The sequence below is a fragment of the Adiantum capillus-veneris genome, chromosome 6, assembly GCF_014529385.1.
Source record: "Adiantum capillus-veneris isolate H3 chromosome 6, ASM1452938v2, whole genome shotgun sequence".
NCBI classification, from domain to species: domain Eukaryota; kingdom Viridiplantae; phylum Streptophyta; class Polypodiopsida; order Polypodiales; family Pteridaceae; genus Adiantum; species Adiantum capillus-veneris.
The window spans coordinates 49042522-49057154 of record NC_140936.1 but is presented as its reverse complement, the minus strand read 5'-3'; the positions used below and the strand labels follow the sequence as shown (position 1 = coordinate 49057154).

The 14633-nt window shown below is 50.7% G+C and overlaps 1 protein-coding gene across 1 annotated transcript in view; it reads right to left on the bottom strand.

Moving 5' to 3' along the window:
- Nucleotides 1–7882: 7882 nt before the first annotated feature.
- LOC147455479 (Chaperone DnaJ-domain superfamily protein) overlaps nucleotides 7883–14633 on the bottom strand; it is a 66564-nt gene continuing 59813 nt past the window's right edge. Inside the window, exon 7 of the mRNA XM_086515272.1 lies at nucleotides 7883–8255. Within this exon, the coding sequence (XP_086371398.1) occupies nucleotides 8197–8255 (59 nt within the window). The 3' untranslated portion in view covers nucleotides 7883–8196. The remainder of the gene's footprint in view (nucleotides 8256–14633) is intronic.

Here is a 14633-nt window from a genome sequence, read left to right as displayed (position 1 = left end):
GCTGGTGGCCAAGCTTCCCCAACAACCCGGTGAATTCATGGTTAAAAAGTGGGTGGAGAAGGCGCTTCCCAAAACTTCTCAACAAAAACTCCGAGAGAGTCTCCGACCCGACGCCACTCTCGAGGAGTTCATCGCAGCTGCTACTAGGATAGAGGGGGCTAGGAAGCTGTTCAACAACTCTCGTCACATAGAAACTCCCTCTGTGTTCTCGGAAGGTAGTCCTGCTGATCCTTTAACTTCTTTACGCAGGGAACTGGAAGCCCTAAAGTTACAACGAGCTCTTCAAGAGGAGAGGTCCTTCTCTCTTAGACAAGAGAAGCCTCCAAATCATGAGGCATTGGAACAGATTAAGCGCGAGCTAGAAGAGCTCAAGTGTCAGCAAGAGACTAAGGCTAGAGTTTGGTGTAGCTCATGCCGCTCTCCAGGGCACCCTCCGTAGGAATGCCCCCTTCGGGTTTACTGCCACTTCTGTGAAAAATCTGGACATGAGGACAAGGATTGTTACTACCTAAAGGGATTGCACAAAATACAGCAAAGTCTTGGTCCTTCTCCCCAACAAGGGTTAGCACCATCATCCAACATGGTTTCCCACTACGGACATCCCAACTACATGCCACCTTTGCTCAATACCCCTGCTGTCCAAGGTATGTCAAGTACTTTCCCGACTCAAAGTTTTTATAATGCTAATGCCACCTCAACCCCTCAGAGCTTCTACACTTCAGCCTCCAACTCCATGCAGCAACCACCTCGTCCCCCGTTTCGTCCTTCCAATCGGCCCATACTCTGCTACAGATGCGGAGAGTATGGGCATTATCAGAGCAAATGCCCTCTGCCAGAAGGCTCTTCTCCGTGCCAACTTTGCCCTGAGGCTCAGGATCACTACACTAAGGATTGTCCAAAACAACGCGCCTCTACCTCTGCGAGCCCAAGTCAGAGCCAACCTGAATTCACCTTTCCCAAGATCAATTTGATAGCAGTTAGTACCAACCCCAAGCCACCCCTTTCTGCCCATATGATTGCCTCTCAAGACAAGTTGCAGCTGGTAGAGGAGCCAGCTGGTGTCCTCACACGAGCTCAGAGGGCAGCCCTCGGCCTCAATCTTCCAGCAGGTACAGCCCTTTCCTCCCCAATGCCTACACCTCCTCCAACAGCTGACATGCCATCCCCTAGTGCTAAGAAAGGATCTTTTACTATGCTCTCCGATATTGATGGGGCTTTCTTAGAAGCAGTTGCTGACTTACAAAAGATCAAAGTACCAGAGGAACAACAACAGGTAGAAAAAAAGAAGCTTCCAGCAGAGACAGTCTTGAAAAACACTTTCCAACAAGTGTCCCTCTATGATATGCTGCGACTAGATGCAAAGTTTAGAAGTGACACCCTTGCAGTTATTCAGTCACTTTACCCTGGAGCCGGTCCTAGTGGCGGGCACCTCCCAGTGCGACCATCAGAGTCCTATATGATATCCAACCCCGCTGCTCCACTCACTGATTATAAAAGCCCTCGCCTCACAGTGTCCGTTTTGGGTCGGCAATTCTCAGGAGTGATAGTGGATGGTGGATCTGGCATCAACCTGATGCCCGAGTTCACTATGTTAGCTCTAGGTCTACAGCCTACTCGCCCTGCTCCCTTCACAGTTACATTGGCCGATCAACGAACAGTCTACCCAGTGGGCATAGTGGACAATGTGCCTCTGCAGGTACAAGACTTTACTTTTAACTTGGATTTTGTTGTGGTTTCCCCAGGTTGAGGGCGGATTTCCTTTGCTCATTGGAAGACCATGGCTGTGACACACTAAAGCACTTCATGATTGGGGAAACGACGCAATGTGGATACATGATTCTGGATCCTCGATGCAACCCATTCTCTTAGAAGGTGGTATGGATCCTGTGGTGCAGCAAGTTTCTTTGTCAATGGAAACCAACCCTGCACAGGAACAGCCTACTACACCTGAAGGGGCAGACGAAGATCTACTGGAGTGGTTGGAGGCTACCAAATCTATGCCTTGTTATGGAGTCTCTATTCACTCTTTGCCTGAAAAAACACCCTCTTCAAATGATTCCACAGTAGCTAAATCTCATGTGCCACCTGAGCCTATGAAGCAGCATAGAAGCAGTAAGAAATCTCCTCTACAGGAGTTCACCCCCCCTCAAACATCAATCCCTTTGGTGTTTGCTTCTCCGACCAGAACAAAGCTCTTCTCTGTGTCTAGCAACAACCCTTTATAGAGCCAGTCCTGCAAGATGAATTCCAAGATCATGATGGCTGTCTCGCTCATGATAGCTGTGTGCTCGTTATTTGCACCTATCTACCCCTATCCCCTCAATCCTATACACAATCAGAATGCCCACATCCCCTACCCACCCCCTCATCCCCTCTCGCCCCTACCTACTCTCTCCCACTCGCCCCTACCCACCCTCTCCCTCCCCCTCTCGCCCCTACCTACTCTCTCCCACTCGCCCCTACCCTCCCCCTCTCGCCCCTACCCACCCTCTCCCTCCCCCTCTCGCCCCTACCCTCCCCCTCCCACTCGCCCCTACCCTCCCTCTCTCGCCCCTACCCTCCCCCTACCCACCCCACTCGCCCCTACCCTCCCCCTCGCCCCTACCCCACCCCCACCTTCCCTCTCGCCCCTACCCTCCCCCTACCCACCCCACTCGCCCCTACCCTCCCCCTCTCGCCCCTACCCACCCCCTCATTCCCTCTCGCCCCTATCTAGCAACCTACCCCTCTCGCCCCTACCCAGTTCCCCTCGCCCATACCCCCTCACTTCCCCTCTCACCACTACCCACCCGTCACTCCCCCTAAACCCTATCTAGCCCTCTCAAGTTCAGCTTTCATTCTGTCATCATCATGGAGCTTAACCCTATTTGCGGTGTTACTCGGGTTTATGGTCATCCATCTTTTCGAGAAGAGTGTTGTTGCAAAAAGAGTGGCAAAGTCATCTGCAACTACAAGCATGGCCCAGGCTTTACAATCATACTTACGCTTTACAATCATACTTACTGGGTTCCTGCCTAGTTAGAGGCTTAAGGCGATTGCAAGCAGTGCAGTGTTTTTAACTCCACTTTTGAAGTCTATAAGGTCATGGGCCTAACACCTGCTTCAGAAAGATGTACGGATGCAGTACCTAGTGGTTTTCCTTCACAGTTTTTTCAGTATTCCTCACCGAGACGGTGAGCGGTCTTGTGGCGGGCAACCTGTAGCCGGGCTACAGTGTCACTTTCACAGGACACAGTTAGTACAGTTGGTCCAGGCTGGTTCACACTGGACGGACCCTCTGGACCCTCTGGCCTAGGAGTGACACGTGGCAGGGTACCGACGATGGTCTAGTGGACGTCGTGGCCAGGTCACCACCACCACTCAGTTTGGAGATAGACTTAGCTGGCTGGACATTTATGGGCCGTTGGTGGCTCCTATGGTTGTACATATCAGTAGTCGTTTTGGGACAGTTCCATATTATCTTGCACGTAGTCGTCTAGAGAGTCTTACACAGAGCACTGCTACACCATCCATGCACATCTGAGCCTCGACACCCTATTTTGTACCTGTGAGTCTTGGGCTGGAGCTGAGTGTGCTGCCACTCCAGAGTCTGTACATGGTCCTTTGAGTTAGTCGAGTCCACATGTTCTGGTCTAATGCTGTGTCTTTGTTATTATCCATTGTTTCTTGTATTTCATTCTGTTGAGAGAGTTTCTGTTTGTTGAGTGAGATTGTCACGCACATTGCACTGGGGACACCCACACAGTAGAGAGCACGACACATTATCCGCGCTACAGTGACTTGGGGGCATCAGTGGGCATCCTGGCAGGGACATCCTTCTCGGACCATGCACCAGTGATCCTCACAGTGGCAGACAGGCAGAGGAGTGGGAGCATGATGCTTCGCATCCCAGAGCGGGTCTTGTTGGACACAGCAGAGAGGGTAGAGGCTCTTTGGACAGAGGGCATGGACAGCCAGGCTCTACCGGCAGACAGAGTGGCCTTAGGCCTAGCTCAGCTTAGCCACTTTTTTCTCCAGGAGTCTTTGGCTCGACGGGCCGCAGCGAGAGAGGAGGAGCAGCGTCTCAGACGAGGCATTGCTTCACTACAGAGGATGCAGGAGCAGCATCCAGACAGTCCATGGTTGGAGGAGCAGTTACAGCAGGCTAGACACGAGCTTGCTTGCACAGAGGAGAGGCGCCATGAGTTTGCCTTTCACCGACAGGCATCTCAGTGGACTCAGGTAGGTGACAGAGTGACAGGTGCCTTTTTTGAGACAGTAGGACCTCGGCACTCGCATGCCAAGGTCACTCAGCTGAGGAGACCCGATGGGTCAGTTGCTTGTGAGCCTGAGGATATGCGTGCAGTTGCTACTGACTTTTACCGTGAGCTACTGACGGCTGAGCCCCAGTCAGAGAGACAGGATGCATGCAGGGAGCAGGTTTGGGCGCAGATGCCTTGTCTTGTGACTGAGGAGATGCGCCAGAGGCTGGAGATACCTCTTCAACTTGAGGAGCTGCACACGGCTCTTAGGGCCCTTCCTCGTGGTAGTTGTCCAGGTGAGGATGGGCTGACTCCCAGCTTCTTCTTGGAGTACTGGGACTTGCTTGGCCCAGATCTTTGTAGTGCCTTTCAGTACATTCTGCACACAGGAGTGATGCCGAATAGCATGAGTGAGGGCCTGATTTACCTCATTCCAAAGGAGGGTGGCTCCTTGGATGAGATTCGACAGTGGCGCCCCATCACCATCCTCAACTCAGCCTACAAAATTCTTGCCAAGGCTCTGAGTTTGAGGATTCAACCACTTTTGGAGAGCCTTATACATGGGACTCAGACAGGTTTTGTCAAGGAACGCAGTATCCTTGACAACATCTTCACTTTCTGGGAGGCTTCTGGCCTGGCACGTCTCCGTGGGGAGGACCTTGTGATTCTTCTTCTCGATTTTGAGAAGGCATACGACAGAGTTGACTGGGACTTTCTAGAGGGCACGCTTCGCAGGATGGGCTTTTCAGATGCTTGGATCAGAGGGGTGTCAGCTTTGTACAGACAGGCTCACAGTCAAGTGCTTTTGGCAGGAGGTAGAGGTGAGCGCTTCATGCTCACACGATCGGTCAGACAGGGTTGTCCTCTTGCCCCCTTTCTCTTTCTGTTCTATGCGGAGGCGATGAGCACATTTTTGGTGTCACAGCAGGTTGGTTTGAGGGGCTTAGCACTCCCGATACGGGGAGATGAGCTTCTGGACGCTGAGTTTGCCAACGACTCAGCCTTGTAATTAGAGGGCCAGGAGGCCAATTTACACAGGTGTGGGCAGGCTCTTGAGACCTTCTACTGTGCATCGGGTGCATTGATCAACTGGAGAAAGACAGCGGCTTTCTCGGTTGGCAGTGCTCCTATGCCAGAGTGGATGCCAGGAGAGGGTTTCAGGTGGATTCCCCCGGGGACTGCAGTTCGATACTTGGGTTGTCAGGTTGGTTTGGATTTGTCTCCCGAGCAGCAGATTGCTCCTCTTCTCCTGTCCATCAGGAGAAAGTTGTTCCACTGGAGCTCAGCACGACTTTCGCTGGCTGGTAGAGTAGTAGTTGCCAACCAGGTGTTGTTGGCAACTATGTGGTACATCACTTCTTGCTGGATCTTCTCGAGTTCTTGTATCAGCCAGGTAGAGAGGCTGATCAGGAACTTCCTTTGGTCAGGTCGCGACACTCAGGTTGGCCGAGCCAAGGTGGCTTGGTCGGTCATCACACTTCCTTGTTCTCAGGGAGGGCTTGGGATCATTGATCCAGCACAACAAAGCAGAGCCCTTCTTGGGAAGTTCGTCGTCAGAGGACTTCTTCCAGGCGAGGAGCCCTGGAAAGAGTTCTTGCTGCAGAGGCTTCGTGCCAGGGTGCCTCAGTCAGGAGGCCCTTGGCAACCTTCGACCAGATGGATCTTTACAGAGTTGCGCCGAGTTGGTTTGAGCAGGAGACTGGAGGACCGATTCGCTGTGAGTTTGCTTCGCTCTTGGGAGCTCTTACGGCGTGGCCTAGAGCAGAGACAACCGACATGCACGGAGGAGCGCCTACGACAGCCCCTCGTCCGGAACCCCATGGTTAGCACTCAGAGAGGCCACCTGGTTGGGAGTAGGCCTCATGTTTCATGGGGTCCCATGGCAGCAGGTCGAGCGCGCTCTCTAGGTGACTGGCTAGAGTTCACAGGTTTGTCAAAGGAGGTGCAGGGTGTCCAGCTACAGGGCATGAGAGGGGTTCAGAGCATGTATCAGGACATCTCAGAGTCAGTTCCAGCTGAGTGGCTCACGCCTCTCGAGCCAGTAGCACCCCGATGGATGGGAGCCTTCACACGACCGGAGGTTCTCATCTTAGTCAAGGCTTGTTCAAAGACTGTCCCAGCCCTGTTCTTTGAGCTTCAGGGTGGGGGACGATTACAGCGAGTTACAGTAGAGGCCCCGCAGGTAGCAGAGTGCTGTTTCCAGAGGATCCAAGTTGTGGGCATCTGTGGGAGGACTTGCGTCATAGACCCTGACCCAGCAGCTCTCGAGACAAGACACTGGAGGCTATGGGCTTGGGAGTGTTGTCCACTGGCACGAGTACAGTGGGATCCTGGTGAGTGGCTATGGAGGGACCCCTTCTCTTCTGCAGACCGCCCAGGAGTCCCTTTCTTTCAGTACACTGTTCGGCTTGGACGTCATATACTTGCAGCGCAGAGAGAGGCCCGCCCCGCTGCAGCACGTCATTGGCAGGAGGAGGGTCTCACATTTGAGTTCTTGGCAGCTTTTTGGCAGAGGCTGTGGGACTCCAGACAGCCGAGGCGCGTCACTTTGTTCCAGTGGTTGGTTGCACACAGAGCCACAGCAGTAGGGAGCTGGCTTGTGCATAGTGGTCTCTCGGCCGCATGTACAGCCTGTGACCAGTTGGTGGAGAGTCAGCGACACTGTCTTTGGGACTGTCCTTCGGCCCAGCAGGTGTGGCTAAGAGTTCTTCGGCTGATGCCTGCCCTCTCCGCGGCTCAACAGTACACTTGGGGGGCAGCGGCTTGGTCCACTCTCACGGGCCCGACACTACAGTTTGAGCTATCTTCTACCAGCAGGATGATAGTGATACAGGGGGGGCGACCTGCACTCCAGCCTGCTACAGACCTTACTCCACAGGAGTGGTGCAGTGAGAGAGAGGAGTGCTGGGAGCTCATCAGCGGCCTAGCTCTTTGGTTCATCTGGCGGGCCCGTTGTTTCCGCATCTTTGAGGCTCGCCCTGTGCCACCAGCAGAGACTGTTCGTGACTTTTGGCTAGAGCTGATCCATACTCTCAGAGGACAGCTTGAGGGACTACAGGGCAGCTCCGACCGCATGCGGGAGCGCCGCGAGGCTTTCCTTCGACTCTGGCGCCCTGGGCCTTTCTACACCATGGTCCAGGGGGTGCTCAGATGGCACTACTGTCCACCTGTGTGGCTCTTCCCTCCTCCCATTTCTTGATCTAGCCCCATTGTATATATGCTGTTTTTTTCATTGGGAGAGTCTCCCCATCATGCTTGTTGTAGCCCTCTCTTGCAGAGGTGGATGTAGCCCTATGGGCAGTGTTCATTAACTAATAGAAGGATCTTTTTCTTGGAAAAAAAAAAAAATACTAGGCCAATTGAACTGCATGCTTAATCATTCAACTCTGGGAGCAATGCTGCTAAGAAAAATGTTAGAATAGACGCATACAAAAGTGAATGATGAGGCTACATGACCCCATCCTATCCTATCGATCAAAAGATTGCATATATTGAAATTTTCATTTTGTGCATGGCAGCCTTACATCAGTTGTCACAATATCGTCGAAGATATTCAGGTAGCAACACCACATTCATATGTACAAAACTTTCTTATACAGTGAATGAAAATAGCATGCATCGACTGTCAGTAAGCAAGAATAGGCTGCGAACAACTTTCTCTGCATAGTCACAACATGAATTTACAACTAAAAATGCCCGCCTCAGGGTTTTAGAGCATATGTATGATTTAGTCCCGTCCAAACGATTACAATTGGGAGCTACAAAAAGGCAAAAAGAGTTCGCAACTGTTATTTCCAAGCCCTTCGCGCTTTTGTTGCCAAGCCTCGGCATTAATAAGGTGGCAGCAATCATCCCAGACCGTTCTAAATGGCTACTACCACTAACTCCTCAATGACCTTCACTTCAACAAATGATTTCAAAAGCAAATCTGAAGCCCAACCAATCCATGAACAAATTACTTTTTCAAAGCTTCATAAGCTGCAACCACTTCCCGAAACTTGGCCTCAGCATATTCTGCAGGCAGAAAAAAAGCATTTAGAACAGTTCAATGCCCGCTTGTCTGTAAGGGAACAAACGTAACAATTTTGGAAGGTGATTTCTCTTATCAGACATGCGATGCTACTTCAGAGTTTGGAATAATCCAAGGCATCCTTAACCCAATCAAATGACAAAGCCAAAGTAGAGATTGGCAAGTCTAGAGAGCTAGATTGGCAGCCAAATGGCATTTGTATCTTTTTCCCCAGGCCATGGATAGAAAGAAAGAAAGATGATCTCTTGAGAACAAAATGACCGATGAGATCAGAACAGCGTACAATTGATGATGGTATCTCTCATCATAAGGCGTTACAAAAAAGTCAAGCATAGTCCTAACTAAAACCCTAACTAAAATAGAAAAGAGAGATTTCCTGGAAGACTCTGAAGCTGTAGGATGATCCTCACCAAAATCTCAAATGGCGCCGTCCCCGTAGACATGTGAACAATTGTTGTAAGCAAACTCCACCAGTGGCAAATACTTCTCCCACTGGATCTTTGTTGTCAGAGATATAAGACTTCAAAAAGTCTAAAACCACTAAGTTGGCTATCTCCGATTGCCCATTTGGCTGTGGATGAAACGACGACGAGAATCTAGAAGTAGGCATTCCATGCAACGTCAGAACCTGTGAGAAAACAATCTAGCCAAATATGTGCCAACAATTTAGAAGAAAAGAAACAAAGAGCAGAATCATCAAAGGTGTAATGCTGGCATTGAAAGGAAAAAAAAAAGAGAAGGGGGGGGGGGGCGTCGAAGCAGGAAAAGCGGAACCATAATCTTTTTTTAATTAACGAATCCCTCCCATCGTCAGCGTCATGCGTTAAGGCATATGGATGGTTAGCTTACAATATGTTGAGCTCCTGAAGGGACCGAGATCAAATTCCATTCACCCCCTGTTAAGGTAAGGTCCTTCTTAGAAGGAAACGACTAGATTCGAAGGAATCTACCAAAGAAATGAATATGATAAAGAACCAAGTAGTCGGCTTTCATTGTCTTCTTTATGGTACAGAGTGAGCCCGCTTGTTGAATCTGTCGATTATGGTCCAAATGCCATCATGCCCACTCTGAGTCCTTCGGAGATCAAAAAAGAAGTTGAGTGTTATACTTTCCCAGGGTCGATCTAGAAAAGGTAAGAGGCTATAGAAGTCCTACCAATTTGTGCCTCTCAAACTTTACCTTTTGACACACCAAACAAGTGTCCACAAACTTGTCCACATCCTTCTTGAGCTGAGGCCAGTAGAAATACTTATTCACCCCCTTAAAGGTACCTTCGATGCCTTTGCCCAATAAAAGGAGGAAGGTGGCACTTTGTCAACACCTTTTGTCTCAATCAACGTCAAGATCTGTAGCGTACTGATTGAGCATTTCCTCAAAGTTTTGATGATCTACTGCCATAACGGCATATATCTGTGGCTTGCAAGACAACGCATTTGGCACCGTATTCTTTTTTTCGTAACCTGGGGCATCAGAGAGGGTAAACATATAATTTAGAAACCGTTGAAAACTTTGCAGCATCGAGAGATTCTGCTGAGGATGCTGCGAAAGAAAGTCGCGAAGCTTGTTGAGGAGAAACTGCAAGTATTCTGTTGAATCCATGAACACCATGTCTTGGGTTCCTTATGGTTTATGCCCTGTAAGATAGAGCGATGAAGACGGGAGCGCGCCAGATGAAGTAAGGGTGGGAGTGGCTAATAAGTCCGGGGTCGGGACATGAAGATTCTTTAATAATTTCGTGTAAACATTAAGCGCCAACTTGCTCTATCTGCTCTTTGGTAAGAATGGTATGCTTTGAGAAAAGCACACACCTCAAGCCCTGATACCACTGTAACCGGGACGCGCGCCATGTGCCGACAAAAAAGAACACACTAAACAACTTTAAGCACTCAAAATAACAACTGAACTTAAAGAGAGAGACGACACGAGACGGGGAGTGGCAGAATTCCATCCCAAGAGAGCATTGGCCTCAAACCTTGGCGCCCCTTTCGGTATTTCTTTACATTGCTTGAACTCAGTACAATGCCAGTACTCACGCTCTACACCTTCACCCGAAAGAGTGCCAGAGAATGAGCCCTCAACACATTTAAAGGCCCTTGGCCTTGAAAAGCACATGAAAAGCTTGAAACTCAAAAGCATCTAGCCCAAAAGTAGCCCAGAAGCTGGCGCTGAAAATTTAGCCAGCATAAATCATGGAAATCCGTACACGCTACCATGTCAGCAAGTCAACGCAGATTGCGGAAATCCGTACAGCAGTTGCCACGTCATCAATTCTCCATGCTGGAATTTCAATGTGTGTGTGGGGTCCTGCTTTATTTAAATGTCTTTAGGTCACTTCGGCCCCATCGAACGTGGTCCCATATGTTGGTGGGAACTTCGTCCGCTTCTTCTTCTTTTCTACTTCTGCTTCTTAGGGTTTAGGCCTTTGAGCTGGGATCTACAGGTTGGTTCCATTCTTCAGTGGCTTGACACGTCAGCAATTTGTGACATCGCTTCTATGCCAGTGACCATATCTGTGACATGGGTGGATCTGTTTGCATTCTGGCAGGGACTACATTTTCCGACCATGCGCCAATGATTCTCGCTGTGATAGACAGACAGAGGAGGTAGAGTACGATGTTGCGCATCCCTGGGAGGGTCTTGCTAGATCCAGAGCTTAGAGAGCGGGTGGTAGCACTTTGGATAGAGAGTTTGGACAGCTAGACACCCCTGCTTGTAGAGTGGCCTCTGGATTCGCTGAGCTTAGATGATTCTTCCTCCAGGAGTCGGCAGCTCACTTGGCCGCAAAGGAGGAGAAGCATCTCCAACGGGGCATCGTTTCCTTGTAGAGAATGCAGGAGCACCACCAAAACAGTTTTTGGTTGGAGGAGCAGATGCAATAGGCTTGACGGGAGTTGACTAGCATTGAGGAGCAGGCCGCAGTGTCATGAGTTTGCCTTCCATCGGCACGCATCTCAGTCGACCTAGCTGGGTGACAGAGGTACTGGGGAGTTATTTGAAACGGTGAGGCCCCCTTATGCACACGCCAGTGTCAGCCAGTTGAGGAGACCCGACGGGTCAGTTGCCTCATAGCCTCAGGATATGCGTGCAGTTGCTACTGATTTCTATTGCGATTTGCTGTGAGTTGAGCGTCAGGATGCATGCAAAGCAGGTTTGGGCGCATATGCCTAGCCTTGTTACTACAGAGATGCGTTAGAGACTAGAGCTTCGTCTCTAGCTAGAGGAGCTCCATGAGGCCCTCAAAGCACTCTTCCGAGATAGTTGTCCAGGGGAGGATGGTTTGACTCCCTACTTCTCTTTAGAGTACTGGGACTTGCTTGGTTCAGATCTTTGTAGTGCATATCAGTACATCTTGCACATTGGAGAGATGCCTGACGCATGAGTGAGGGCTTGATCTACCTTATTCCCAAGGAGGGAAGCTCCTCGGATGAGATTCAGCAGTGGTGACCCATTACCATTCTCAACTCAGCCTACAAAATTCCAGCAAAGGCTCCGAGCTTGAGGATTCAGCCACTACTTGATAGCATCATACATGGGACCCAGACACGTTTTGTCAAGGAGCGTAGTATCCTTGACAAAATTTTCACCTTTTGGGAGGCGTCTACCCTCGCGCGTCTCCGAGGAGAGGATCTTGTGATACTCCTTCTCGATTTTGAGAAGGCTTACGACAGAGATAACTGGGACTTTTTGGAGGGCACTTTACACAGGATGGGTTTCTCAGATGCTTGGATCAAAGGTGTGTCAGCTTTCTACAGGTGTGTGCATAGTCAGGTGCTCTTGGCAGGGGGAAGAGGGGAACGCTTCATGCTCATGCATGCATTCAGTCAGACAAGGTTGCCTCTAGCCCCCTTCCTCTTTCTGTTCTATGCTGAGGAGATGAGCATATTTTTGAATCCATGGCACATTGTCTTGCATGGTTTAGAGCTCCGTATTAGGGGAGACCAGCTACTTGACGCTGAGTTTGTTGATGACTCAGCCTTGTACTTGGAGGGCCAGGGTGCAAAACTACATACGTGTGAGCAGGTTCTTGAGGTGTTTTGTTGTGCATCAGAAGAAATGATCAACTGGAGGAAGACAGCGGCTTTCTGTATTGGCAGTGCTCCTACGCCTGATTAGTCGCCAGGTGAGGGCTTCAAGGGGATTACCCCGGGACTCAAGTACGCTATCTGGGTTGTCAGGTTGGCTTGGACTTGTCCCCTGAGCAGCAGACTGCTCCCCTCCTCCTGTCCAGGAGGAGGTAACTGCTTCACTGGAGTTCAGTACGGATCTCTTTGCCAGGCAGAGTTATAGTGGCCAACCAAGTGTTGTTGGCTACTATGTAGTACATCACATCTTGCTGGATCTTCTCCAGCTCTTGTATCAGCTAGCTAGAGAGGCTGATCAAGAACTTTCTGTGGTCAGGGCGCGACACCCAGTTAGCCCAGGCCAAAATGGCTTGGCAAGTCATCACCTTACCATGTTCTCGAGGGGGCTGGGATCATTGACCCAGCACAACAGAGCAAAGCCCTCCTTGGGAAGTTTGTGGTCAAAGGACTGCTTCCAGGGAAAGAGCCCTGGCAGGAGTTGTTGCTTCACCGACTTCGAGCTTGACTCCCTCATGCAGGAGGCCCTTTAGTTACACGGAACGGGAATGGGGAACGGGAACGGGAACGGGGGGCTCCGGGACGTTTCCGGAACGGGGGGCCCTCGGGGTGGTGGAATGGGAACGAAGGCCAGAACGGTAGCCTTCAAGGAAAGGGAGAGGGAGAGGGAGAGGGAGAGAGAGCCTTCAGGGAGAGAGTGAGGTAGAGAGCTTGAGAGAGAGAGGGTTTAAATCCCTTCTTTACATAGGAGAGGATGGAAATAACACCCCCCCAAAAGTTCAAAAAAATTGTCCCAAACTGTCATTCTTTAAAATCTTGGTGTTCCGGATTTGCCGTTCCGCGTTCCGGATGCCGTTCCGGTTATGCCTGGGAAGGGAACGGCGTTCCGGTCCCGTTCCCGTTTCGAGGAACCGTCGGGCTTGGGAACGCGTTCCAGGAACGGGAGGGCCCCGTTCCGCCCGTTCCCTGTTACTATGCAGGCTTGGAGCCCTTCCATCAGGTGGATTTTTACAAAGATGTGCAGAATTGGTTTGAGCAGGAGGTTGGAGGATCGATTTGTGGGGAGCCTGCTTTGCTCTTGGGAGCGGGAGCACCTACGGAGTGGCTTGGAGCAGCATCAACCCACTTGCACAAAGGAGCACTTGAGGCAGCCCCTTGTTTGGAACCCCATGGTTAGCACTCAGAGAGGCCACCTGGTTGGTAGTAAGCCTCATGTTTCTTGGGGTCCCATGGCAGAGGGTCCAGCCGGCACTCTCGACGACTGGCTTCAATTTTCAGGTTTGTCCGCGGAGGTACAGAGCATCTAGCTACGAGGCATGAGGGGGGTTTAAAGCATGTGTTAGGATATTACAGAGGCTTTACCAGCTAATTGGCTCACCCCTCTAGAGGCAGTAGCTCCCAGATGGATGGGGGCCTTCACGCAGTTGGAGGTCCTCATTGCAGTTTGTGCTTGCTCGGAGTCTGTACCCCACATGTTCATTGAGGTTTAGGGAGAGGGTCGCCTTCACAGAGTCTCGATAGAGGCTCCACATGTTGCAGAGTGCTTCTTTCAGAGGATACGAGTTGTGGCCATCCAGTACACGGTTTGACTGGGGCGCCACATACTGGCAGCACGGAGAGAGGCTCATCCTGCTGCAGCACTTCATTGGCAGGAGGAGGGTCTCACAGCTGAATTCTTGTCAGGTTTTTGGGAGCAATCATGGGACTGCAGGCAGCCGAGGAGAGTTACTATGTTCCAATGGCTAGTTCCACACAGAGCTACAACAGTTGGCTAGTACACAGTGGCTTCTCAGCAGCCTGTGTAGCTTGTGGCCATCCTTTGAAGAGTCAATGTCACTGTCTGTGGAACTGCCCATGGCACAACATGTTTGGTTTCAGGTTCTTCGGCTGATGCCAGCTCTTTCCATAGCTCGACAATACACTTGGGATGTTGCAGCCTGGTCCACTCTCATGAGTGCTGCGATCCATTTTGAGTTAGCCTCCACCAGGATGATAGTGATCCAGGGGGGTCGACCTACACTCAAGCTTGCCACACAACTTACACCCCAGGAGTGGTGCAGTGAGAGAGAGGTGTGTTGGGAGCTCGTCTCTGGCCTGACAGTCTGGTTCATTTGGCGGGCCCGCTGTCACAAAGTGATGACGTGGCGGAGAGCAGAAACCCTAATTTCTGCCAGAAACCCTAATTTCTGCCAGAAACCCTAAAATTCCTACAAACCCTAATTTTCGCCAAAAACCCTAAATTCCGGAAATCGCGGAGGCGGATTATTATTTTTTTTTTTGGAA